The sequence below is a fragment of the Nansenia antarctica genome, assembly GCF_963989245.1.
Source record: "Nansenia antarctica genome assembly, chromosome: 14".
Lineage (NCBI taxonomy): Eukaryota > Metazoa > Chordata > Actinopteri > Argentiniformes > Microstomatidae > Nansenia > Nansenia antarctica.
Window position 1 is genome coordinate 23,660,376 of NC_137684.1, and position 26,069 is coordinate 23,686,444.

The following is a 26,069-nucleotide window of genomic DNA, read 5'->3' on the forward strand; positions in this document are numbered from 1 at the left end:
AATTCAAGTACATTACAGTAAAGTGTGGCACCACCTTCTTGAACGTGTGTACTGTGCTGGTGGCCATCCATTTTGGAGTTTCTGTCCACAAAACGTTCTAAATAACTATTAATTGTTGGGTTAGGGCTAAAACCTTGCACCCCTTCTGAAAGAATTACACATCCCAAAGAACATAACATGTCTTTATGTATCCTGGTCAAACAGAGTGAACAACAATCCATCCAGTTTGTTTGTCTGATGTTTGTCTTCCTGTATAACTGACTGGAGGTTTGACGTATCCCACACTGCCCTGGGACTAAAGCAGCCTGGCCTGCCTGCCCTTGTTTCTTTAAGGGCTTTGGTGTTTCAGCCTGGCAGCCTGGCAGAGCTGCTCTGTGCCCATCCTGCTGTTGGACACGATGGCGTAACAGCCCAGCTGTGATGACTTTGTCTGGACAGAGACACTACTGAACTGTACCAGAAGTGATGCTATGAAAGGAAAGGGATCATTAATCATTAAGTGTGTGTGTGCACACACATGCATGCACACGTCTAATACGTTTAGAAAGGACATTAGGACGCTTTTAGAAAGCTTGAATGTTACTTACTGGACCTTGAATATTAAATATACCTCAATGGAGGATGAATGAGAACGGATGAAAGCCTGACACATGCTTCTTATGAGTTATGAGTGAGTGCAAACCCTGCGAGTAGATGTTGAATTGAATATGCGTCTCTTACAATTACAAGCTTAGAAGAAGATACTCTGGCACACACACATACACACACACACACAAACACACACACACACACACACACACACACACACACACCCCAACACACACAGTTGCACACACACACACACACACACACACGGCACACTGCTCTATAATGCACTAAATCTAAATGACGAAAACACACACAAACACAAACACACAAACACACAAACACACACACACACACACACACACACACACACACACACACAGCCGTCCTCAGGGTGCTCACAGCTGGATGGCTCCCCAGTGGTACGTGTGTCTCTCTCCGTGGTGCTGAAATCCCCAACGCAGACCCTGAGCCAACCATCTGGCCAGTAGTGCTTGTAGTGCCTGTCTGTATGACTCACTATAATTAAATTAGATTGGTTATCATATTCAGATACTGTTCTTAACTTTGACACTTGTTTTCAACCTGGTCCAGTGGAAATAATAAGTGTTCGCCCGAGTGTTTGGTGTATAGCAACTCATATATCGCCATCGCGATATCTAGCAAACGTATCCCGATGTGATATTTTGTTCATATCCTGGAGGCCTCGTGTTTGTTGATGTGAATGAAGTCAACAGCTCTTTCTTTTGTAGAGAAAAAACACCACACTGGTCAAAGTTCTAGTTTGTGTATCGTGTGTTTGTCACTATCACTCCTCTTTACAGAAAGAGCTCTCTTTATGTTTGTGTACTTCTGATATACTCTACTCCTGAGTGTACTTCTGTATACTCCTGTGTGTGCTGAGACGCTCCTCCTGTCACCCAGGTGTTGTCAGAAGACATGGCCAGGGAGTTCATGCTCGTGTGTGTGTGTGTGTGTGTGTGTGTGTTTCTCCCTAGTAGACCATGGAAGTGCTTTACCATGGAGGTTAGGGTTGGAGATTAATCACTGTTGCAGAAGTGGTTCAGTTCGGTCCCTGCTGCGCCCCTATTGTGTCTAAAAATGGCCTGGGGCCGTCCCGGGACTCCTCGTCAGGTTCTGTTTCGGAGGGGGGGGGGGGAAGGGATTTGCGGTCGCACACACACACACCACACACACACGAGTCCTCATTAGGGGTCTGTCACAGCCCTCACGGGAGGGAAGGAGTTCAATGTTGAACACATCACACACACACACATCGGCTCACATTAGAATCATTAGAATCTGTCGCAGGTGGGGGGAAGGATTTCAAGGTGGCACTCCACATACTACCACGTCTGTCGGACCACAGAGAAGGGGGGGTTGCACATTCACACACACACACACACACACACACACACCAGCCTGCTCTTGATCCTGACCTCAGGGATGAATATCTAGAAGAGGGCTGCTTTTGTTGTAGGCCCTCTACTCTCAGACAGAGAGACACAGAAGGCCCAGGACAGGAGCCTGAGGCTAGAATCTGTGATGGGGTTTTCAGTCTATACCTCATTAACTCTGTATTCCTCTCACCCTCCCTGGGAGATTACATTACCCTTTAAACATCCTCACATTTCGACATCGTCGACGTGACATGTGCCTTCTGACATAGCATATCACTCTTGATGTAGCACTCATCGTCATTGGCCTTCTGATATAGCAGATTGCACTGGAGGGTTTGCATGTAAGCATACTGTATGTATGTATGTATGTATGTATGTATGTATGTATGTCTGTTTGTCTGTATGTCTGTATGTCTGTATGTATGCATTTAATTATACCCTATCTTCCATTGGAGACTGAAGACCCATCTCTTCAGGCTACACCTTAACTGCTCCTCCTGAGACATCTACTTCCCCCCAGCACTGCGTCTCCTGAGACACCTGCTTCCCCCTATACTGTGTCTCCTAAGACGTCTACTGCCCCCCTTGTACTGTTTCTCCAGTGTCAGCTTAAAAAAAGAAAAGAAAAATGATTCATTCTTCTTCTATCACGACGACTGCCAGTGGCCGCTGGCCTGGGCTAGATTACTCTTCCTGCTACGACTGGTGGATTGAGGATTCACTTGCTTAGTCAAATGTATCGATTGTAAGTCGCTTTGGAATAAGGCGTCTGCTAAATGACAAAAATGTAAAAATGTCATACTGTGCTTTTCATTGTACAGTACAGACGTAATGAGGATGCTATTTTTACAGTAGCGCAGCGTCTCACACAGCTGATGGAGCACGGGTCTTTCCCATGCGGGAGCAGCGGAGCGCAGAGTGTGATGATTTCAGTGGAGGGTAACAGAAAGCAGATGGAGGGAGCGGACGGGCTTTGAAGACGGATGGACGCCCGCCCCTCTGAAGGGGCCTGCTTGATAGAAAAACCATCTGCCTCGCCTGTTGTGCATCCAAGAGCCATGTGGATGAACAGTGCTGAATCACTGAATCATCATAGTCCTGCTCTGTCTGCCTGTCCTCCAGGGGAAAGGGAGGGGGGGTTGGGGGTTGTGGTAGCAAGACCAGCGGGCGGCCAGGGGGTGGGGGGGTATGGGGTAGCAAGGCTAGTGGGCAGGCAGTGGGGCGGAGGGGGGGGATGGGTGGGTAGCAAAGCCGGCGGTGGCTATGGTTATGGGCAGTGCTAAGTAGATAAGTAGACATAGTATACGGACCTACAGTAAATACAAACATGCGATTAAATATCAAACACGCCCCCGGAATATCAACAATTCAACTTTTGATTGGGTGAGCAAGACACACGTTTGGATGGGTTGATTCCCCCCCCCTGCCCATAGCCAACGCCGGGGCCAGACAGCCAAGATGGGGCAAGACGGCGGCCTTGGGAGAGTGGGGGGGGTGGCTGAGATTGGGGCCAGGCCAGTTTCCATCCTCCTGCTCCAGGTCTGGCTGTCTGTCCTCCAGGGGGGAGGGTGGGGCGGGTGGCTAGCGGGGCCCACAAGAGTGATGCCCAGGCCAGCCTCGAGGCTCCCGGCCTCCAGCCTCCTGCTCCCAGGCCCCAGCCCCTGCCAGCCTGGGTGGGTGAATGTTGACAGGCCTTCATCTCAATGCAACACTGCCAGCTGCCTGCGCCGCCCTTCACCCTCCTCAATCCCGAATTACTCACAGCTTTTTGTTCTAGTGGGCCTCCCGTCTAATCACTAACAGAATCACTCAGTGGTTCCCAGGAGAGGGAGAGAGTGAGAGAGAGAGAGAGGGAGAGAGAAAGGGAGAGAGAGAGAGAGAGAGAGAGAGAGAGAGAGAGAGACATCAATGGGTCTTTTGTGACTGCCAGACAGCGGCACCTCCTTGGTGACTGACTTCTTCTTCTGTTTATTTGTTTGTGTGTGTTGATTATTTGTCCGTGGGTGTCTAGGTATCCCTAGGCAAACATCATTTGTCTGCGGCTTTGTCCACGTAATGCGAGTACCGCTGTTAGCAGATGGAAAAAACAAACGACCCCTCTGTATGGCAATCAGTGTCTACTCTACAGTATGGTGTGGAGTGGACCGACTTCACCCTGATGAGATGATAGAGTTGAATGGAGTAGGTGACTCTTTCTGTGTCATCTGTAGCGTAGGTAGCTTCTGGTTGAATGACAATGACAGAAGGGTCTCCAGTCTATTCAGTGGCGCTGACTGTGAGAGGAGACGTTATGAATGACTGCTGTCATCATCGCTGACTGGCTCCATTGTGTGGTCGGTTTTTAACGCCGCCACCCACCCTGGAGCGTTCCGTGGTTACCGTGGAGATGGAAGTAGAATCAGTTGTCAGACGTGGCTAATGGAAACCCCTCCTGCTGTTAATTCCCTTTATCTCATCCGCCCTCACACACGTACACTCACTTACACACACACACACACACACACACACTTGTATACACACACACTTGCACAAATACACACACAGGCACGCACACGCACACACACACACACACACATAGCAATGCAAAGCATTGTAATACAGTAAATACTGAGTTACATGCACAAACACTATCTCCTCCACACATGCAATCAAACATGACAGATGCTCCAAAATGGTAACTTCTCATGGGCTGATACATCAGATTGTGTGTGCGTGTGTGTGTGTGTGTGTGTGTACATAAAACCATATTTTGCAACATAAGATTGCTCCTTAATTCACAACAGCTTTCCCCCTTCGCTGAGACGAAGAGGCTACTTCCTCCATCAGGCTCCTTCCCTAGTGAACGGTATTAAGATCTGTACTGAAGCAGAACGAATGGAACCATGATAAATTACCCATGTCCACAAACGCACCTCAAAACGCAGCACACTGCTTAGTCGACACTTACTGTCATGATGTGAACCGAAATAAAGTAAATAGGCAGTAAAGGGTGGCGGGGAGAAATGGTGCATAGCGGAAGCGGGAACCCTTTGAAAGGGACATCATGTCCGATAATACACAGGCTTGTATCCGATCAATGAGTCATCTCTCTGTGGAAATGTTGTGGTGATTACGGCTAGGGTCGGAAAAAAATACCATGGTCTTGCATTACTAAATAAACGATCGGAAGAGTCTCTCTCTCCAGCTCTTAGGGGTGAACTCCGGCAGGGTATGGTCCTTGAGGGAAGGTGCACCACCACTGAGACTATCACAGCACAGTGACGTTAGAGTCCTGTGGGACGGCTGTGGTGCTGGAGGCAGAGCCGCCGTCTAATGATCGCAAGGTTGGCAGAACGGCGGTTCGAGCCCCGGCTGGCCACATGTCCAAGTGTCCTTGGGCAAGACACTGAACCCCAAATTGCTCCCAGTGAGCGGGCCGGGCCGGCGCCTTGCACGGTAGCTTGCCGCCATCGGTGTGTGAATGTGTGTGTGAATGGGTGAATGAGAGGCCGTTTGTAAAGCGCTTTGGATAAAGGCGCTATATAAGTGCAGTCCACTTACCGTTTTAGAGTCCAGAGCTTCTTCCTGTCTCCCCTCTCTCCATGTTATCACCAGATGCAATGTCATTCTACTGGCCAATAGATCTGAGGCACTGAACAACGCACAGTACCTTGGAGGAGCTTGAGAAAAGTGTGTGTGTGTGACTGTAGGTCAAGCGTCATTCTGAAGATAATATCTGAATCTTAGTAAGGTTATAGTACCGTCCACATACAGTAAGCCTCTTGGTATGAGCTCAGGTTCTTCCTCGTTATCACCAGACCCCTCTCAGCTGTCTCACTGGCCCAGTAACACTGACTCTCCTGGGCACTGAGCTCTACTCCGGAGGTGAGCCTCAGGCTCTCAGTGACCAGTAAGCACATTATCGTCTTTAGGGTTTTGCACACACACCCACACGCACGCACGCACGCACACACGCATGCACGCACAGACACAGACACAGACACAGACACAGACACAGACACAGACACAGACACATACACATACACATACACATACACATACACATACACATACCCATACACATACACATACACATACACACACACACACACACACACACACACACAGACACAGACACAGACACAGACACAGACACATACACATACACATACACACACACACACACACACATACACATACACATACACATACACATACACATACACACAGACACAGACACAGATAGACACACACACAGACACAGACACACACACACACACACTCAGTTTGAATTAAATTGCGTTATGTACAATAGGTTTACTCCCCTCAGAGTTACACCTGCTGTGATGGCTATCATGTCTATCAAATTAACCATCGTCCTGGCATGAGTGGGCGTTGGTTCCAACGCACCTGTTGTTTCTCGTTAATCCGTCTGCAACCAAAACTCCGAATCTTTCCATGAATCAAAGTCGTCTTAAAATCCAAAGTTATATTCAAAGTAACAAACAAAATTAACATGTTTGCGTGGTGTGGTATGTACGCGTGTCAATGTTTGTATGTGTGTCTCTTCTAGGTCGGGCCTATCCCCGATCTGAGCTCAGTAGCAAAGTTATATCAAGCAAAATATCAAGTTCTCTGAATTGAAATATAACGAAAAATATGTTGTATGTTCGATCAAACAAAAAGATGTAACAACAAATCTTACTCTGATGTGTTAGATAGTGGCGGTGGTTGAAAAACGGTGTCGCACCCTCACGTGTCAGGACTCATCAAACTCAAGCAAGGAGAAATCCATATTGTCCTTAGATTGGGAGAGACCCAATTTAAAAATAAAAATCATATAGATCTCTATCTTTTAGATAGATGGGCCAAAGTACCACTTTCAAAATACCATTCAAGAAAGGTTTTCCAGAAATAATAATATAAAGCTTTTTGGCTCCAACACCTGCTATTAGTTTCACTGTGATGGAAAGGGACTTGCGGTACTCCCCTCTCAGGCGTAACTGTCAGACATGTAACACCCTACATGTAGACCTGCTGAGGGATAGGGTAGCGGGAGGTCTTTATGGAGCCATTGATTATAGACTGCTGCAGCCATTTTGAAATAACCACACATGTGGCTTTGTTCCTGGTGGAAATACCGCACATGTACTCTACACTCCTGCACTAGACCGTGTACACAACATTCGGTTCGCAGCACAGCCCCGATAGTGACAACCTTTACGAACAGGATCCACCTTTCCAACATGGCTTATTTCCAGGGGTCACTGGCCCCTGTGGGGTGTTATTTCTTCTGTTGATCACCGCTGTGTTGATTTCCTCAATCAAGCGAGGCATCCTTTGTCATGACAGGGCAGGTCTGAGCGGCGTGAAAACCCGTGTCAGGAGAATGGGAACAGGGTGTCTATTGATCACAGCAAGAGGGCTGAAATATCATCTCACACACCTTCGAGGGGCAGACAGCCCTGCAGGTGTGCCGCGTGGGTGGGTGGGAGAGAGAGAGAGATCCCCCTGGTGGAGACGAGGGGTCATGCTCTCTTCCGACACCGCCTCCGAAGTGTTTGGTACATGTTTTCAATTGCAAAATATGCATTATTCTGAATAATTCATAAACACTGACAGCCTCCCCTTTGTTTACAACCCCGCCTTGTAGAGATGATGACAGAGACATTAACACTTCTCTCTCTCTCTCCCTCGCTCCCTCCCTCTCTCTCTCTGTCTCTTTCTCTCTCCCTCTCTCTCCATCCCTCCCCCCCCACCCTCCCTCCCTCTCTCTTTCTCTCTCCCCTCCCTCCCTTCCTCCCTCTCCCTCCCTCTCTCTCTCTCTCTCCCTCCCTCCTCCCTCCCTCCCTCCCCCTCCCTCCCCCAGGCGTTCGGCCAGGCCTACTCCAACCAGCGCAAGGTGGCGGAGGACGGGGAGACCAACGAGGAGACGTTGCTGCAGGAGTCGGCGTCCAAGGAGGCGTACTACATGGGCCGGGTGCTGGAGCTGCAGACGGAGCTGAAGACCAGCCGCTCGGACGCCTCCAACTCCCAGGCCGAGAACGAGAGGCTCGGCGCCCTGCATCAGGAGCTCCGAGAGGTGACCACCTAGCCCCTCCCAGGACCCCCACGTGTGTGTGTGTGTGTGTCCCCACTAACATGATCTCTCTTGGCCTATAGGCTCTCTGTTGGATGTGTGGTTGGTTCTCTACTGTGTGATATCTAGAGGTCATGGGGTCACTCCCACTCTGAAGGGGTGTGTGTGTGTGTGTGTGTGTGTGTGTGTGTGTGTGTGTACGTGTGTGTATGTGTGTGTGTACATGAGTGTGTGTGTGTGTGTACGTGTGCGTGAGTGTGTGTCTGTGTGTGTGTACGTGAGTGTGTACATGAGTGTGTGTGTGTGTGTGTGTGTGTGTGTGTGTGTTTGTGCGTGCGTGTGTCAGCAGTCAAAGAGGCAGGGGTTCGGGCCAGGGTCAGACGCTGTGGCCACGACCCCATTGTGGAGGGCAAATCCGGTGCTAAGCTGGGGAATAAGAGAAATACCCTGAGCTCGGCACATGTGCAGCTCTGAGCGAGCCGGGTGGGGGGGTGTGTGTGAGTGGGGGAGGGGGGGGGGGTTTGGGCGTAGGGGTCTCTGATCACACAGCGCCCCGGCCCCGCCGCACCCCCCAACTACCCAGCCCACTACCCCTACCCCCCCCACACCCCCCTCAGCCAGGGGGGCACGCAGCATCTCATTCACCAGTCAGATTAGCTACTCGCTGTTAGCAGGAATGCCGGGGTCACTCTGAACTCACGCTCAGTCACTGTGGGTTTGTTACTGTGTCTGCTTCAGTTGTGACTCCAACAACCATTCCAAAAATGTACCTCGTCAAGAAAAATAACGCCATAGAAAACAGGGAAATATTGGCTAAGACTTCAAAGATGTCCGATCGTGCGTTAAATAAAGGCAAAGTCTCAAACACTCGGAACGGTTACATTACAGGCAATGGAACTGTTCATCATCATCATCATCATCACCGAGGCTGTGCAGGGACGGCCCTCTTGATGTTGAATGAACATTTTGGCTGCGATACAAAAGCGATGGCCTTTCATCTTCAGACTGAAGTGTGTGTGTGTGAAGTGTGTGTGAGATGTCTTCATCATAAGCCCATTACACAGTCTCATACACATCCCCTCGTCACGCGCAGCTGTCTAGTGTTTGCTTAGCGAACCGGGCGGGCGGCGGGAGGGGGGGGCGGATCCTGTGGTCTTTTGATGCTGTTCGTTAGCGGTGTTGTTTGCCTGTGTGGGCTTCATTAGCCCGTGTGGTGCAGACAGAGTAATCAGCAGCAGTCTCTCTTGAATTTGCCAGACAGATGCTGTTAGCCAAACAAGAGGCCTCAGCGGTGTCTGATGGCAACTCATCAGACGGAGGATGTGGAGCTCCAGGAACTTTCACATCAACAGTATTTCAACCCAATACCGGCAACCCTCATGTGAGATAACGTACTGCGAGCGATGGAGGCGGTCCTGATATGATCCATCAAACAGCACAGCGAGACAACGAAACCTTCCGCAATGAATGGTATTCAACAGCCTGTGTGGTGCAAGTGACTGAAATAGAGACATTTAGAGACATCACGTTTACATTTTGGGGCATTTAGCAGGCGTAGAGAGAGCGCCCGTTAACATACCCAACAGTGTAAGATGCACGCGGAGCCTTTTTGACTGGATTGTGTTTTTTTTTCTCCTCACAGCTCTCTCGTGATTAGGATAGGTGTTAGAAGTTTAAGGGAATCGCGGAGGAGATGTTTTTGTCCCTTTGGAGACCTAAAAGATGGAGACATCATACCGTAGCTGTTCTGGTGTGCTGTACTGTCCTCTGTGCCTCGGAGCGCAGCTCTTCTTACCCATTCTAGAGATTCATAGATAATATGGATCAGGAATAAGAATAACAGTATATCATTCTGCATCTGTTTTGGATGCACTGGGGCTACTGGGGACAATACGTCTAGGCCTGCTGCACTGTACTGTGGACAATACTGCTCGGCCTGCTGCACTGTACTGTGCGGTGACTCCCAGGCCGTGTTGGCCTGTGTCCCATGGTGGGGTCAGTGCCAGTGGTCGGGGGGGCTGCACTGCCCCTGACCCTGCGTCAGCCTGGAAGCCCCTGATTACCTCAGCCTCAACAGACAATCACAACAGATAATTGGCCCGTAATTCCCTGGACTTCATACACAGCTCATCCCTAATGCCCGGGGCCATTGGCATGAATATGTAATGAGACAACAAACAACCGTTTGGGGAAAAAGGTTGCGATCATCAAGTACCTCGATCGATACGACCACAGATCATGACAATGACAACATGCGGTGGGCGAGGCCGTGCCGTTGCTGCTCGCCTCCTCGGGGGAAGTTGAGGCCGTCCACAGCGGTGAACGCCAGGTGGGCGCCGGCCCCCGTAAACCACGCTGTCGCTCAGGCTGATGTGGTGGGCCAGCTCCTTCCTCAGGCTGTTCTTCTGCTCGCGCTTCCTCGGGCTTGCCCCGGCCCACGGTCTGGGTCAGTCAGCACTTCTGCCATGTATATATATAGAATATGGGAGCACTGTGCCGGGCAGGCAGGCAGGGAGCAACTCAGCAGCTTTACTGAGGAGAGAGGAAACAAGAAGCCCTGAGCACTGATCAGAGATCAGAGGATACAGATGGCTGAGCTTCCTCATAGGGGGAGCGATGAGTGAGAGAAACCGTGCAGTACAGTATACACACAGATACAGTATACACACAGATGTGCACACACACGGTACTGTACGGTATGCACACATACACACACAATAGCACACACACACGCACACACACACTCACTCACACACACACACACATACGCGCACACACTCACACTCACACACACACACACACACACTCACTCACACTCACACACACACACACACACGCACACACTCACACACACACACACACACACTCACACTCACACTCACACACACACACACACACACACACACAGACACACACACACACACACTCAAGTCTGAGTTATTACACTGTATAAATACGGGAAGCTTCTCTTCTCTGCTCTGTCTAGTAACAGAGGGATTCTGCTAGACATGTTTGGACTTCATTATAAATGATGGATAGTTTTCAGGATACACAGAAACGGCCCGTCCTGCCAGCCTATCCCCAGCCACAGACAGAGCCATGCCCTCAAGGCTGCTGCACTGGAAATCCATGCAGATTTATTGGCTATAAAGCCCAATGCTTTATAGCCAATGCTCTTACTGCAGGATTCCCTATACTTTATTCCTGTCTGCAGAAAATTGGACCAGACTCCTTTTGAAGGGATGGGAACTGGAGCCGTAGCATATCTCAGTGTTAAAGTGGCCTTCTTGCTTTCATGTAAAGTCGTGACGTTTTACAGGTGTAAGGAAATGCTGCGCTTTCGCTGAGCCTCTTCATCTCCCCTGCGTTGTAACACATCCTCCAGATTTATCACATTTGTGGTCACTACTGGAATCTCTCCAATCCATATATCATCCGATCTACCGGGGCTGCTCTGCAGATCTCTGTGTCTGTGTTTGGGTGCCGGCTGCAATCGGCCAAAAGGAATGATCTAGCAAAGAGAGTGAGAATGCTGACTCTCTGCTTTCTACTCAGGCGAAGCAATTCGTGAAGAGTCTTCGAAGAGTCTCTGAACTATAGATTGCCTCATCATCATCATCAGGGCATCAGCAGAGATAGTGAGAGTGTGTGTGTGTGTGTGTGTGTGTGAGTGTGTGTGTGTGTGTGTGTGTGTGTGTGTTTGATGGTCTCTGGACTGGGGCTTAAGATCCAGCAGCACCAAACTCATCCATGTATTTCACTGCATAGTAAAAACTTTATGACGCGTTATGATTGTTTCAAACATATAACCTGACTTCCTCTCCCTGTCTCCTGTGTGTGTGCGTGCGTGTGTGTGTGTGTGTGTGTGTGTGTATGTATGTGTGTGTGTGTGTGTGTGTGTGTGTGTGTGTGCGTGCTTATATGTGTGTGTGTGTGTGTATGTGTGCGTGCTTGTGTATGTGTGTGTGTGCATGCTTATGTGTGTGTGTGTGTGTGTGTGTGTGTGTGTGTGTCGCAGAGTAACGAGATGCTGGAGCTCCAGCGCAGAGGTATGAGGGAGGAGATCAGGGAGTACAAGTTCAGAGAGGCGCGCCTCCTGCAGGACTACACGGAGCTGGAAGAGGAGAACATCACCCTGCAGAAGCTAGTGTCCACCCTCAAACAGAACCAGGTCAGCACCGCCCCCCAACACCATGACCTCCGTCACCCCAGCGGCCCACTGCACTGACTCAGCTATCGATGCCTTACAATGAGCCTGTCCTGTGATGTCTACCTCCACCACCTCTCTCTCTCTCTGTCATCCCCATTAAGGCTTACCTCACACGTAGTCATCCTCGGGCAAGTCTTACAGTAACGCTTGCACAATCATTTCCATTGTTGGCCATTTTGCACACGCGTTATTCCAAAGCGACTTACAATCAATACATTTGACTAAGCAAGCGAATCATCAATCCACCAGTCGTAGCAGGAAGAGTAATCTAGCTCAGGCCCGGGGCCATTGGCAGTCTCTGTGATAGAATCACACACAATATATTACATACCCCAAAAACATATTTTTTATTCCATTTTATGACATAAAACGGCAGTTTAACTGAACTGAATCCTAACATAAACATATGACTTATCGATATGACTTAACCCTCTCCTCTGTTTGTGTCCCGTCCTCCTGTCTCTCTCTCCCTCTGTCTCTCTGTCCCTCTGTCCTCTGTCCCTCTGTCTCTCTGTCCTCCTGTCCCTCTGTCTCTCTGTCCCTCTGTCTCTCTGTCCCTCTGTCTCTCTGTCCCTCTGTCCCTCTGTCCCTCTGTCCCTCTGTCTCTCTGTCCCTCTGTCTCTCTGTCTCTCTGTCCCTCTGTCTCTCTGTCTCTCTGTCTCTCTCTCCCTCTGTCTCTCTGTCCCTCTGTCCCTCTGTCTCTCTGTCCCTCTGTCTCTCTGTCCCTCTGTCCCTCTGTCCCTCTGTCCCTCTGTCCCTCTGTCTCTCTGTCCCTCTGTCCCTCTGTCCCTCTGTCCCTCTGTCCCTCTGTCTCTCTGTCTCTCTGTCCCTCTGTCTCTCTGTCCCTCCGTCCCTCCGTCCCTCTGTCCGTCTCCCCCAGGTGGAGTACGAGGGTCTGAAGCACGAGATCAAGGTGCTGGAGGAGGAGACGGTGCTGCTGAACAGCCAGCTGGAGGACGCGCTGCGTCTGAAGGACATCTCCGAGGGCCAGCTGGAGGAGGCCCTGGACGCCCTGAAGAGCGAGCGGGAGCAGAAGAACAGCCTGAGGAAGGAGCTGGCCCACCACATCAGCCTGAGCGACAGCGTGGTGTACGGGGCCGGCGCCCACCTGGCGCTCACCGCCGTGGACGGCCTCAAGTTCCCCGAGGAGGCGAGCAGCAACGGCACGGGTACCTCGCCCACCACCGCCAACGGCAACGGAGGAGGCGAGGACAGCAACCGCTGCAACGGCCACCTGAACGGGGTCGGAGTCACGGGGCTGGTGAAGATGAACGGGGAGTACCGCCCCGGCCGGAAGGGGGAGGGGCTGCTGCCGGTGTCGGACCTGTTCAGCGAACTCAATCTGTCGGAGATGCAGAAGCTGAAACAGCAGCTCCTGCAGGTGGGTCATGGGGGGCGGTGGGTGGGGGGTTTCTTCCCCCGCTAGGGTTCAATACAGCCTAGGCTGTAGGGGTGCTCCTCTCTAATGGTTAAATGTGTTGTCGTCGGTAACATGAAATAGATTAAAAGTATCTTAAAAGCACACGATGCATTTTCACCATCGGACGTTACGATATCATCTGTTTCATTACATTCAGTGTTTCTATCGACACCAAGTCAATTTCCCTGGGAGGTTGTTTAGGGGGTCTTAGGGAGTATCGGTATGTCGATCCCCTCTAGCTGATTACCTTCCTGATTCCCACTGAGGTAATCAATGTAGTTTACTTAGAGAGGAGAAGACTGCTGTTTACACAGCTAGTGCGTATCGACCCCCTCACGGCCCAACCATACCAACACTGTCATCCAGTGTCACCAGCGCCGTAGGGTCTCTGTACCGTCAGCCACAGTTTCAGGGGCTCACTTGAAGCGAGCAATGCAGAGGCATAGATGCATGGAAATAAGCACATCATATCAAATATACATTCACAATATGTAATTTATTTAAATTATTCTTGATGCAATTGTTGATGTCATGCAGGTATAGGCTACTTCAAATGATTGAAATTGCAGATTAGTTGTAGAGGTTTCGAGAATATAGCATCCTGAGTATAGCCCAAACTACTTTCAGGTATCTCCCCTTGGTCAGTTGTATTTTGTTATCAGATCAAGATTTGTGGCAGTGCATCTTGTCTCATTTTGGTGGTGGTATAGTTGCGGCCAGCACTCGAGTTGAGGGGGGATGAGGGGGGATGAGGGGGGATGGCATCCCTCCTGAAATAAAAACGCTCAAAATCATCCCCCTTCTAAAACTGCCATCCCCCCTTTCCATCCCGTATGTCATTTTATCAATGAACGTGGTATTACTGCTATTTCAACATTTAGTTTTGCGCATATTGAGTAAAATACTGTGGGCGAGGGGGCACGCACACATGCAGTGACATTTTTACCAAGTCACTGACACTGAAGTCACTGACGCTGTGGGGATGCAAAAATTGTCCCCATATGATAAAATCCCCCATCCCCCCTGACTTTCTTTTACAACTTGAGTACTGGTTGCGGCCATCATCAACATGATGACAGTGATGTTTGTTTCTTTCTCTAAAAGACCAAGTTAGTGACCATGACTGTGTCTGACATGGCTTACTGTAAATAGTTTCTTAGCCATTTGTGTGTGTGTGTGTTTACCCTATGACGAGAGGGGCAGAGTGTTGCGGTGCGGTGCAGGGGTGAACGGCGTGTGCCATAGGGAGACGTGTCAGGGAGATTAGTGTCAGAGAGCCGCAGCGCCGGGCAGCTGATGCAGAGGAGAGCGGACAGACAGGGAGTGTGTGAGTGTGTGCGTGTGTGTGTGTGTGTGTGTGTGTGTGTGTGTGTACCGTCACGCCCCTCTGCTTAGCGACAGGGGACAGGAATAGAAGCCCCCACAGGGACAACAGCCACACAAACACACACACGTGTGCACGCACACACACACACACACACACACAGACACACATACTCTCTCTCACACACACACACACACAGACACACACACACGTACATACACAAACGAACACACACACGCGTACACACACACACACATACACACACACACACACACACACACAGACACACACACTCTCTCTCACACACACACACACACACACACACACTAACTGGGAAAACCACACACAGGGAGAGCTGTCATTGTTTGAGAAACATTTTGGCTACAACACAAATAGAAAACCTACATGTTTGTTTGTCAGCTGATGTCTGTGGGGAAACGGTTGATGAAACGTTGGCCTCCCTTAAATGTCTAAGCGGCTTGCATTTCACAGCGGGGGGGATTAATTTGTCATCCTGAGTATGCTGACGTCTAAATCCGCTCCGTACAAGTGTTCATTAAACTTCATTCAGTTTAATGTTGTTAGCTTTAATTACATGTTTCTCTGTCTCTCTTTCTGTCTCTCTCTCTGTCTCTGTCTCTGCCTCTGTCTCTCTCTCTGTCTCTGTCTCTGTCTCTGTCTCTCTCTGTCTCTCTCTCTGTCTCTGTCTCTGTCTCTGTCTCTCTCTGTCTCTCTCTCTGTCTCTGTCTCTGTCTCTGTCTCTCTCTGTCTCTCTCTCTGTCTCTCTCTCTGTCTCTGCCCCTCTCTCTCTCTCTGCCTCTGTCTCTCTCTCTGTCTCTGTCTCTCTCTCTGTCTCTCTGCCTCTCTCTCTGTCTCTCTCTCTGTCTCTGCCTCTGTCTCTCTCTCTGTCTCTCTCTCTGCCTCTGTCTCTCTCTGTCACTCTCTCTGTCTCTGCCTCTGTCTCTCTCTCTGTCTCTCTCTCTGTCTCTGCCTCTGTCTCTCTCTCTCTCTCTCTCTCTCTCTCTCTCTCTCTCTCTCTCTCTCTCTCTCTCTCTCTCTCTCTCTCTCTCTCTCTCTCTCTCTTACTCTTACTCTCTCATGTCCTGAAGCGTAGAGCAGACTGCAGGGTCTAGTTTCCCACCCAGAAGGAGAAACACACTGACACATCACTCTGGGGTGTTCATCAGCTCACCTGGCCTGTGGTGCAGTGCTAATGGGTGAAATCTGACACACACATGCGCACTCATGCGCACACACACGCACACACACACACACACACACACACACACATACACATACCGTACACACGCACACATACACACGTACACACACACACACACACACTCACACACATACACACGCACACACACACGCACACACATACACATACACAGGTACACACACACACACACACACACACACACACATCCTAGTTGGACAGGGCGTATTTAGTATCTAAAGAGGAGGCTCATCGGGACTAGCCAGCAGGTATAGTACCATTCTGCTGAATTCATTGAAAGTTTCGCTCGTCGATCGCTTCTGAACTTTGTTTATTTATTTATATCCTTTGTTCCTGTGTTTCCATCCTTGGGCGTTCTCCAGAAGGGAGGTTTTAGATCGATGGGGTTTTAGCGTCTCAGTGCAGGCCGGCCCGCTTGGCTGACTCCTCTGATACGATGACTGATCAAAAAGCTAATTAAACAACACTTGACTTAAATGACTTTGTGACATGGCACTTCACGGCCATATAAGCCTCAACGCCGTGAAGCGCGTCCATTCCACTGATTTGCATGTTAGAAGTATCCTTCAACACACTGTAGCTGAACTTTTACTGTATTTACCCTGTATTTACACTGTATTTACACTCATCTTTTGGGTCGTCCTGTGTTGTGGAGATTGTGCTTAGCTTAGGTAACCTTGTATTTGTTGTAAGTCGCTTTGGATAAAGGCGTCTGCTAAATGCCAAAAATGTAAATGTTAAAGGTAACCTGGCCATACTGAACTGTTGTTGTTGTGTTTTAAAGGAACCTACAGTGCCTATTCACTCTGAAATTCTGTAGCAACAATAGTTATTTTAGTTCCATACAATTGTTTTTGTCACAAACCACTGGTGCCTCGTGATGCTTGTTATGATTAATCCCCCAAAAAATCATTTCTGGACTGTGAACTTAAGTGCTGCCGTTGCTGTGTTTCCTCCCGTCCACTAGGTGGAGCGTGAGAAAGCCAGCCTGCTGATGACCCTGCAGGAGTCCCAGACGCAGCTGCAGCACACGCAGGGCGCCCTGGCGGAGCAGCACGAGCGGGTCCACCGCCTCACCGAGCGCGTCAACACCATGAAGCGTCTCCACAGCAACAGCAGCAAGGAGCTGGACGACGCCCAGGAGAGCGAGAAGCCCGACAACGACACCCCCTCCCCTAGCAACGGCGGCGGCGGGGGCGGCCGAGTCGGCCACGACTACGAGGTGGACGTCCACGGCATGGAGATCCTGGAGTGTAAGTACAAGGTGGCGGTGACTGAGGTGATCGACCTGAAGGCCGAGCTCAAGGCCCTGAAGGAGAAGCACAGCCGGTGCGCGGAGTGCCGGGGGGAGGACCGCGGCCGCATCGACGGCAAGGTGCGGGCGCTCGACGAGCAGGTGAGCGGCCTGGAGAGGAGCTGCCGGGAGGGCCGCGAGAGGGTGGCCCACCTGGAGGCGGAGCTGCGGGGCGCGGCCGGCGTGGCCAGCGAGAGCCACGGCATGCTGAACGCGGCGCAGGACGAGCTGGTGACCTTCAGCGAGGAGCTGGCGCAGCTCTACCACCACGTGTGCCTGTGCAACAACGAGACGCCCAACCGGGTCATGCTGGACTACTACCGGCAGAGCAGGGTCACCCGCGGCGGCAGCCTCAAGGGCCCCGAGGACCCCCGCGCCCTCCTGTCCCCCCGCTTGGCGCGACGCCTGGCTCAGATGGCCGGGGTAGGAGGGGGGCCGCCCCCCCCCGCCGAAGCTAACCCTCGTAGCCCCATGGACTCCCCCTCCAAGGACCCCCCTCCCAGCGAGAACGGGGGGCCGGGGGCCAAGGAGGGCAGGGAGTCTCCGGCCAGCCAGCAGAGCCCCACCCGTACCCCCATGGGCTCGCCGCTCATCAACGGAGGCTCCTCCTCCTCCCCCTCCTCGTCCCCCGTGCCCGAGGTGGGCGGGGAACTGCGTAAGGAGCCCATGAACATCTACAACCTGAACGCCATCATCAGGGACCAGATCAGGCACCTGCAGAGGGCGGTGGACCGCTCCCTCCAGCTGTCCCGGCAGAGGGCGGCCGCCAGGGAGCTGGCGCCCATGTTTGACAAGGACAAGGAGGCCTGCATGGAGGAGATCCTCAAGCTCAAGTCCCTCCTCAGCACCAAGAGAGAGCAGATAGCCACGCTCAGACTGGTGCTCAAGGCTAACAAACAGGTGAGAGAGAGAGAGGCAGAGAGAACCTCTGTACAGATAGTGAAGTATTCTATTCTATTTGATTCTATTCTATTCAGATAGAAAGACACTTTATTAGGACACTTTATTAGGTACACCTTTCTAGTACCGTGTTGGATTCACTCTTTTGCATTCAGAACTGCCTCTTCGTGGCATAGATTCAACAAGGTGCTGGAAACATTCCTCAAACATTCCTCAAGATTTTGGTCCATGTTGACATTCTAACATCACACAGTGGCTGAAGATTTGTGGCAAGAAAATATCCCCCCCGCACCATTACACCACCACCACCAATCTTCGCCCAGAGAACTGCCGCTCACTGGATATTTTCTCTTTTTCGGACCATTCTCTGTTACCCCTAGAGATGGTCGTGTGCCACATGATTGGCTGATTAGATCTTTGCGTTAACGTGCAGTTGAAAAGGTGTACCTAATAAAGTGGCCGGCGGTGAGTGTATACATATACCGTATAATCTCAGTCTGTTCAGTGTGAGACCCGGGACTTGCAGGGTTCTGTACCTGTGGATGATGTCACCACAGCTTTTCCACTGTACTATAGTACTGCAATACTGTAATAGTTTAAATACCGTATAATATTAATTGACATTGAGCATTTTAACACTAGGTTAAAACCCTCTGTTTTTTTGTTTTTTTTTCAGAGATTTCGCCTGTTTTATAATCCGGGATTAGCCTACATATAACACATCGTAGCCAACTCTAATCCAATTCGTGAGTTTAGAATTATACGGTTCTATCTCCGTCTAGGGTAGTTCAGAGATATTGAGCGTCAACGTTTTTACATTCCATTATGTTCCGTGAGATGGAACCTTTGTATTTTATGAATTACTAACAAAAAAATGTCAACATTAAAAAAAATAACACCACACAGGCGTTAATAAACACCTAATGGATCAGATTATGTAAAAAGCTCAATTTTGACAAAAATGGAGATAGAACCTTATAATTCTAACGTCACGAACTCTAATCCAATTCTCCCCTAATCCAGACAGCAGAGGTTGCGCTGGCTAATCTGAAGAGCAAGTATGAGAACGAGAAGTGCATGGTGACGGAGACCATGATGAAGCTGAGGAACGAGCTGAAGGCCCTGAAGGAAGACGCCGCCACCTTCTCCTCGCTCAGGGCCATGTTCGCCACCAGGTGAGTGAGGGGGATTCTGGGAAGACATCTGCAGCAGCCAATTGGAATGGAGATTTGCAAATCTCTCTCTCTCCCTCCCCCTCTCTCTCCCTCTCTCTCTCTCCCTCTCTCTCTCCCTCTCTCCCTCTCTCTCCCTCCCTCTCTCTACCTCTCTCTCTCTCCCTCCCTCTCCCTCTCTCTCTCTCTCCCTCTCTCTCTCTCTCTCCCTCTCCCTCTCTCTCTCCCTCTCTCTCTCTCCCTCTCTCTCTCCCTCTCTCTCTCTCTCTCTCTCCCTCTCCCTCTCCCTCTCCCTCCCTCTCTCTCTCCCTCTCCCTCTCTCCCTCTCTCTCTCTCCCTCTCCCTCTCTCCCTCTCTCTCTCTCCCTCTCTCTCTCCCTCTCTCTCTCTCTCTCTCTCTCTCTCCCCCCCCCCTCTCTCCCTCCCTCCCTCTCTCAGGTGTGACGAGTACGTGACCCAGCTGGACGAGATGCAGCGGCAGCTGGCGGCGGCGGAAGACGAGAAGAAGACCCTCAACTCCCTCCTGCGCATGGCCATCCAGCAGAAGCTGGCCCTCACCCAGCGCCTGGAGGACCTGGAGTTCGACCACGAGCAGGTCAGCCGGGGCGGCCGCGGCGGCGCCAAGGTGCCCAAGCTCAAGAGCAGCCCGCCCAAAGTAAGTAGACGAGCCGCCCTCACCGCCCCCCCTAGCCCCACCCTGATACACAGCCCCCCCCTGACCACCCACAGCTCCCACCACACCTCCTTGAACCACCTCAGCCTCAGTCCTCCCTCCCTGGAGCTGCCCCTGTCCTCCACCCCCTGGACCTCGGCCTCGGACGCAGGCCAGTCGTCCCAGGCTTCGGCCCTGCCTCCCCTGGGTCACCCCGAGTGGTGTCTGGGCACCCAGACCTTCCTCATTGACCCCCAGGCCCTGAGTCTAGAGTTCAGACGGCTCGTTCAGAGTCAAGACACCTCCGGTGTCGGGTGTCACGGTTACTCGAGCTCCGCCCCCGCGTCTCCCTACCGCTCGCCCACGGCGAGAACTCGTACCCCTAAAGACTCCACGCGGTTCTCCGCTCTGGCCACGCCTCCCAGAACACCTGTCCCTCGTGCCTACAGTTCCCAGCAGCCCCAGCCCTGACTCTCTGGTTGAGTTCAGTTGGGTGGGGGAGTTGGGTGTTGGGTGAGACACAGAGAGGAGGACAGACTGGTTTCCTGTCTCTGGCTTGACAATGCAGTACGGTACTATGAGACTCTTCTCAGGGATGTGCTGTGAGAAGGAGCCCAAAAGCTTTGTTGCCATCTTGAGAGATCACTGATCAACAGTCAGTCTTGCCCTGTTGTGAGCGCTGCCTCGTGTGGAAGTTTGGGCTCATATGGGGCACCACAGTTACTATCGTCCTTCTCTGTACACGGGTCTTAGACAAGAAATGAATGTGGGGAAATCTGAAGTTTTAATGAACAATAAAGTTTAATTTAAGAAACAATGTTTTATGTCTTTGAAATATTTAATTGAATACCATACAACTTGATGATGTTGTTGTATCATCATATATATATATCGCCCTTAAGAATGATACTTGGCACACAAACACTAAAAGCTTTTAGAGTAGAACGCTAAGTGCTGTACTGCGACTGTTAGAGCACAACCTGATTATTTTCTACTGGCTATTAACATTGTTAGGCTATTGATTTTCCCATGTTGTTGTCATTGCCTGTGTTATTTATTCACTTTGCGTAACAACGTTTGTTTGTAGTCAATATAATCATTGCTATTTCTACCAATTCGTAGACTGACTGCAGGTTTACACTGTGTGCTATGGGACTCATTGACCCATAGTGCCCCCTAGTGGCCTATTAACTGAGTTACAACTGAAACATTACCCACTCACTCTATCTCCATTATGAATATATGCCACCGAATTTATTTATTTTTAAATCCAACATAGGTCAGTGTATAAACTCAGGGAATTACAGATATATGCATATATATGTATATATATATATATATATTCTTAAAATGTACTTGAATAGTGTATGATCTGCAGCACTAAAAGCGTATTAAAAGATATATCTTTAAATACGCTTTTAGTGCTGCAGATCATAGCAGTTCAAGTCAATTCTAAGAAATCATTGTGGTTTGCATTTCCCAATGATTAATTAACTATGTCAAGGCATGCCTTAATGTTAATCTTCAATTGTCCAAACCTCTGGAGCAAAAAGCATTTGACAGGATTCCCCCTCCGCTTGTCTCAATTGGCCTTGACTCAGAATGGACAGACCAGACTTCCTGCTCACGCCACAATCTGTTACGGTTAGAGCTAATGAACCCAGGCGCAGAACACAGAGTCAGGACACATGTATGAAATAATAGGGAATGGAATAATGGAATAGCAGGGGACGAGGAAGGGCAGGGTGGTATGGAAGACAGGGAAGGGCCAGCAGGCAGGAGAGGCAGGCAGACAGGGCATGTAGGGCAGGTTGGGTAGACAGGGTAGGTAGGGTAGGTAGGCAGGGTAGGTAGACAGGGTAGGTAGGCAGGTTGGGTAGGCAGGCAGGCAGGGCAGGCAGGCAGGGTAGGTAGGGTAGGTAGGCAGGGTAGTGCGTGCAGGCAGGCAGGCAGGCAGGCAGGCAGGCAGGCAGGGTAGGTAGGGTAGGTAGGCAGGGTAGTGCGTGCAGGCAGGCAGGCAGGCAGGCAGGGTAGGTAGGGTAGGTAGGCAGGGTAGTGCGTGCAGGCAGGCAGGCAGGCAGGCAGGGTAGGTAGGGTAGGTAGGCAGGGTAGTGCGTGCAGGCAGGCAAGAAGGCAGGTGGATAACCGGGTCGAGGCCCTGGAGCATAAAGAGACAGTGGTCAGACTGTCAGTACTAAGACCCGAGATCTAAAGAACCGAAAGGAACTCGAGCACTCGGTCGAGAGAACGACACAACAATGATCTGGCGATGAGTAGATGGGAGGCCAGGTTAAATACAGCTGTTAAACACAATGGGGTGATGAGACGATGACCAATAGGTGAGCAGAATGAGCAGGTGGAGGATGATGACAGACAGGGAACCGGAAGCCTGGCCCCGCTGGCCACACACAACACAAACAGACAGACAGACAAGGACCGACAGGAGAGAGGGAGGGAGAGGGCATCGGCACCGACTAGGCGGAAGTGGAGGGCGTGAGTGTGACACAATGCATTTGTCATTGGGGTGGGGCTTTATTGAACCTATTATAACGTTTTTGTTCATCGTTGGTGTGATGGATTTAGATTAATCTTTAGATGAATCTTCACAGGAGCAGCGCTATTGGATGTCAGGTGTATTAGGCGGAGTGTGTATACACTATACAGGGGTCGATCTCCTTCCGTTCAGAGCAGCATGGAAACCAGTGTGACCTCCTCTCTGTGACCCCCTACTGGCCCGCCCGGGCCGACAGTACGACCCGTCTGTAGACTCGTCCCAGAGCCGCCCCGTTCTCATGCCAAGCTAGGCCAGTAGATGGCCGTCTCTGATCGCCATGCCATTGGCGTTTCTGTCCCTTATTGTGGAAGAAAGAGTTGAGTTTGTCCTGTCAAATGCTGTTTGGCCTACAGTCCTGTTCTCAGACCGTTGCGTATATATCTCCCACTGGTATCCCTGTGGTCAATGAAGTGTTTTTTTTATTTATTATTTACATTCACTATTCACTAAGAGAGCCCACACAGATGAATGTGTTTATTGTCTGCAATCGTGTCATCGATACAGACAACCAAACCAGCTCCAACCCCCCCTGTGACAACATACGCGTTGGACTTTGACTCTATATAATGAAACACTTGTTGGGGCAATTCATCAGTGTGTATACAGCTGGACATGATATGATCACACATTTGAGTATGCTGCTTGGTTTATGATGATCCATAAAAGCAGAGATGGATTGCTTAAGTGTCACATCCCATGATGTTTGTATGTTTCTTTTTTTGTGCAGCGCAGACAAATACAGTACTGGATTTAAAACTGTGCGTACATGTTCTCTGTGTGTCTCCTCTGTGTCCCTGTGTGTGTCCAGTGTGTCTTACCAACGGTGGCCATCCTCCTCGTCCTAGGAAGGATAGAGGAATGTCTTGTCAGTTGAGTCAGATGAGCCTGGTTTTAGAATCAACGATCACCGAGTAGTTATGCCGTTATGCATGAGGACAGTATTGGCTTTGCAAATGAACAGAGCATCACGTTTTATTCTCTCTCTCTCTCTCTCTCTCTCTCTCTCTCTCTCTGTCCGTCTCTTTCTTTCTCTTTCACATTTACAACAACACGTTCCGTTACACAATGATGAACCACTGTGGTTTGTCAAGATTGCACAATGCATTATTCATATTTCCAGACAGAAAAGCCTATCATAGTTTGTGGTATTTTGCATAGCTTACCCCCCTTAGCTCCGACAACAACGACATGACGTTCTGAGATGAGGTTGTGAAGAGTGTTTCAATTTGAGTTCGGAATATTTAAAAAATCACTCACAGCATTGCCTGTGAGAGTATTAAGGTTAACTGGAGTCACTGTATAAACAAAACTGCCATAAATGTGCTCCGACATTCTACACAGACAAAATCAAGCAGCCAACTAACTGACAACTAACAGTTCCTCTCCACAGAGACGCATATCCTTTAGTACCATTGTACAGTACCTAAGAAGGCTCCATCCCAAACAGTCGTGTGTCTCTCTGTCTCTGACAAGCCGTTCCTCCTGTGAACTGTTACTGTACCACCCTATTGTCTCTGTCTGTCTGTCTGTCTGTCTGTCCTTCTGTCCTTCTGTCCTAACCCTGACTGTGTCCCCTCTGTATATCTGTCTAATTTATCAGTTTCTCGTAGATTGTCAGCAGCCTGCCGCTGCCTCAGTATCGCCACTCTCCCCACAACTAAGGCGAGGGAGAGCCGCCTCCTTAGCCCGCAGGTAACGTCTCCCCAAAGGCTTGTTTCACTGTCGTCTCTCTCCATCTCTCCATCTCGCATCTCTCATTCCCACACAGTACTTTTCTCACCCACTCTCATGCCATGTTCCATCATGGTTCTGCAGGATTCACGCCACACACACTACTACCACTAATGACATTCACAACGTGAGTGGAATTGCATGCATAGCATTAGCAACACATGCTGTATGTACTGGAGAGTACAGGGTTATGGTTATGGTTAGGGTTAGGCTACTTGCCTGTAGAATATTGAGTGTACGACTGTACACTACACAGGATGCCATGTACATGCGTCATAGTACTTTTGGTTGAAATCTCATTGTCCAAACGTTGTGTGCATCAGTATTATTGTACTTTACAGAACACATTTATTTGTTCAGGCATCCACATTGAGAATGGTTCACAGCGACTCACTCAATGCACGCAGAGTGTTTATGGTGAGGCGCTGGTATTTATAACATGTACAACCATATAGTTTACAACCTGACCACCAACAGGGTAAGATCTATTAGTATACCGTATGTGCTATAGGCTTTCACACTGGTACATGCATGGATTTGTATCTCATTTTTACCACCACCAATACTGTGTCATACGGCATAACATAGCATTGTTGTTTCTAATGGACTAAGTATACATTGGATAGCCTTTCTAATTCATGATTGACTCGTTCATTACATACATTAGTATGTGTTTCATCTGTCACACCATCGGACACAGTTTGAGAATGGGTTCACCTTCTCAAAGGTTTCATAAGGAACTGACGCAGACTGTAGCCCTGATAGTGACATCATCCCTTATCACTACAGTCCCCCAGCCCTGGGGGGGGGGGTATTATCAACGTCACTAAAGGAAAATCCAGGCTAGCGAGACTTACCAAAATAAGCCTAGATTTTGTGATAAATCTCGCAAGATTTATCAAAATAAGCCTGGATTTCCCATTAGCAACATTGGATGTTGAACAGCCCCCTGGCCCCCTCCAAACCGAAATGACTTTGCATTATCATTTTAATATTGACAGTGAATGTGCCTACCAGGTACGGTGCATGAAAATGAAAATCATATGATTGCATTTGAATTTGAATATTGACTGAAAGAATTCATGCAAAAGTGGAACATGCAATTGCAATCTCAAATTGCATTAACATTTGAATTGAGTCCACTATAGGCTTCCATACTCCACTGCCCTCCCATCTCTCAATGCCTTTGAATCCTGCAAATCCGGCAAATACTGCAGGCAACTGCTGACTGATCTGGTGTCCTGTCTCCTCCTGCGATTGGTCCCAGTGTTGTTAGAGTCAGCGTTCCTCCCGACCTCTATAAGATGTGTCTACTGTCCTGTCATGAAGTATTAATAATACTTGGCAAGTTACTTTTGTTTGCTTGTTTATTCGTTTGTTGATTTGTAACCGTTTCACAGAAACCAGAAGGGATACATCTCCTTGTTTGCTTCATCCCCTGCTCTCCCTCTCCTCTCTCGCTCTTTTCTCTCCTCCCTTCCCTTCCTTCTCTCCCTCCTTGCAGTCGTAACATTGTGACAGCCCTCCGGG

The 26,069-nt window shown here is 49.9% G+C and overlaps 1 protein-coding gene across 2 annotated transcripts in view; it reads left to right on the plus strand.

Annotated features, from left to right (window-relative positions):
* Positions 1–24,469, plus strand: part of bicd1a (bicaudal D homolog 1a) — a gene marked incomplete at both ends in the record, with an annotated part of 40,316 nt that extends 15,847 nt beyond the window's left edge. Inside the window, 7 exons of one of the 2 annotated variants that reach the window (XM_080545292.1) lie at positions 7,834–8,046; positions 12,062–12,214; positions 13,134–13,634; positions 17,205–18,431; positions 19,455–19,606; positions 20,041–20,257; positions 24,419–24,469. In XM_080545292.1, the coding sequence (XP_080401418.1) occupies positions 7,834–8,046; positions 12,062–12,214; positions 13,134–13,634; positions 17,205–18,431; positions 19,455–19,606; positions 20,041–20,257; positions 24,419–24,469 (2,514 nt within the window). Of the gene's footprint in view, positions 1–7,833; positions 8,047–12,061; positions 12,215–13,133; positions 13,635–17,204; positions 18,432–19,454; positions 19,607–20,040; positions 20,726–24,418 lie in introns of those variants that run through there. The other variant, XM_080545291.1, reaches the window with a different exon arrangement.
* Between the last annotated feature and the right edge of the window lie 1,600 nt (positions 24,470–26,069).